The 1889-nt window shown below is 40.3% G+C and overlaps 1 protein-coding gene across 1 annotated transcript; it reads right to left on the reverse strand.

Annotated features, from left to right (window-relative positions):
- Window positions 1–522: 522 nt before the first annotated feature.
- LOC111323296 (UBA-like domain-containing protein 2) lies at window positions 523–1750 on the reverse strand. Its single transcript, XM_022926619.2, has 3 exons — window positions 1555–1750; window positions 1369–1428; window positions 523–1285 (listed from the first exon to the last, which is right to left on the reverse strand). The coding sequence occupies exons 1-3, from the start codon at window positions 1660–1662 to the stop codon at window positions 1151–1153; spliced, it is 303 nt and encodes a 100-aa protein (XP_022782354.1). The 5' UTR covers window positions 1663–1750; the 3' UTR covers window positions 523–1150.
- Window positions 1751–1889: the final 139 nt, after the last annotated feature.

Raw genomic sequence — 1889 nt, forward strand, 5'->3', positions numbered from 1 at the left:
AAAAGGCTGATATAAGAGGCGTTAAGCCTTCGGACAGGAAGTCTGACCTTGACTTTGACCGCTTGGGGATGTTTAATAAAAGCACAAATTTGATGTGTACATGTGATTAAACACGATCCAATGTTTTGCTAGTCTGTAATTCATAATTTCTCGGTAATCTTGGCTGACTTGACATATTGAGCCTACAATTAACATATATTTTTTTTAACGCGTAAAGGATATTGTGTGCTAAGACTGACAGGAGATTCCATTCCAAAGTCCGGAAATCGACTACGTCCTGCTCACGAAACAATGTGAAATTGAATAGTGTCGCATGCAATTCACGAGCGCGGATGGGCAGCTTGAAACTACCTTGGAAAAGTGATTAGTTTCTCGGCTATCTCTTGTATTTTAAACAACCCTAATGAATTCAGATCATAACAAATAAAACGACAGTTAATCGAAACAAAGCAACCACGTTCACATATACAAGCGATGATCAATCGCTACAAGCAATTCTTAAGGAAACAAGGACACCTCAGCTCGATATTGCCCACAAAGATTTTAATATCAGTCTTAACATTTGATCTTAATCAGAACCTCGTCAAATTTATAACACAAATCTCCAAAACTCATTTGAAAATCGAAGTAAGTTCGCTGTAATAACAGTTTAGTATTTCGCTTTCGACATCTCATAAATTATACATTGCCTTAAAAGAATGCACGCCAGTTTCGCAAGGCGACCAGTCCATACTATTCCACTACGCTTTCGTTGATCAACATGGCGATTGTCAACATTCCCAAATGATTCGAAGTTTAAGTCTTTCGCTAAGTTCTTCAAGAACCAAAGCATTTTTAGTTGGGAGACGACTCTCTCCAAAGTCTCACCGATTTGCTTATGAACATCAACAAGATAATTCCATTTAAACAGTTTTCTCCAACATAACGCCGGGTAACTGGCACTGTCCACGCGCTTTAACCACACATTTCCCCTCGTCCTTCTTCATATCTTGGCTAGTAGCTTACTGTACGTAGTATATCTTCTAATTTTGTTCCTTTAAGGTATTATTACAAAAAAAGGTACCAGTAATGCTGCGTTGAAGAAAGATACGGCGGAATTATACAAATAGAAACGGATAGTGCAAACTGACAACAACAATGCGGTAGGAAATCATCTCACTGGTTGATGATTCGCGTTTAGAGTTTGTGTCTTGGGGCTTGTATCGGAGGCTTGAAGTTTTGAGAAAGCTGCCAAAGCATCAGGAAAATTTGGGGGTGTAGCCGGCGTATTTGCTGGCGTTACAAGCTAGAAGAAGATAAGTAAAAATTGTTGAATGAAGATCATCAACGGCATAAATTGCCAACGAGAGAGATACGATGGACACTTACCGGATTGTGTTGATTATGGGACGGAATAGCGACTTCTTGAAAAAACAGACTTAGAGCGGTCTAGAGAGAAAAAGAAAGGGATGCAGCTAAGCATTTCAGACGATCTAATCGAATGTATAAATCTGTAAACACGGTGTGCCAAGCCGCTTGGACATCACGTCGAAATCAAAACAATCGCTCTATTACCTCGAACTGCCAATGTGCGGCCTGTAGAAGTTGTTTTGCTTGGTCTCTGGCGCACCCGGCAACCATCACAAACTGATTTATCATGGCCTGCTCTTTTAATGCGTCCATCTCAGCAAAGAACGGGCCAAAAACACCTACCACTTGCACCCGCTTTCGATGTCGGCGAGGCGAAAGGCCGAACACACCAAGTGTGTTTTTGCTAAATGATCACGTGTCATAACATGACGTCACTACAAAACAAATGAATTGATTGGTTGATAATTTTAGAAAAATGGTCTGATGTGACATTGCTATGGAAACGTAATCGAAAGAGCAAAGAGTTCAAACCAGAAGTG

This window comes from Stylophora pistillata, chromosome 10, assembly GCF_964205215.1.
Source record: "Stylophora pistillata chromosome 10, jaStyPist1.2, whole genome shotgun sequence".
In the NCBI taxonomy this organism is placed as follows: domain Eukaryota; kingdom Metazoa; phylum Cnidaria; class Anthozoa; order Scleractinia; family Pocilloporidae; genus Stylophora; species Stylophora pistillata.

Bases quoted from the DNA above. Each gene is read 5' to 3' on its own strand.
- LOC111323296 (XM_022926619.2), bottom strand. From the start codon at position 1,662: ATGGACGCATTAAAAGAGCAGGCCATGATAAATCAGTTTGTGATGGTT. The intron at 1,429-1,554 runs GTAATAGAGCGA...TTTTCTCTCTAG, and splicing joins CCGCACATTGGCAGTTCGAG to ACCGCTCTAAGTCTGTTTTT. The intron at 1,286-1,368 runs GTAAGTGTCCAT...ATCTTCTTCTAG, and splicing joins CCCATAATCAACACAATCCG to CTTGTAACGCCAGCAAATAC.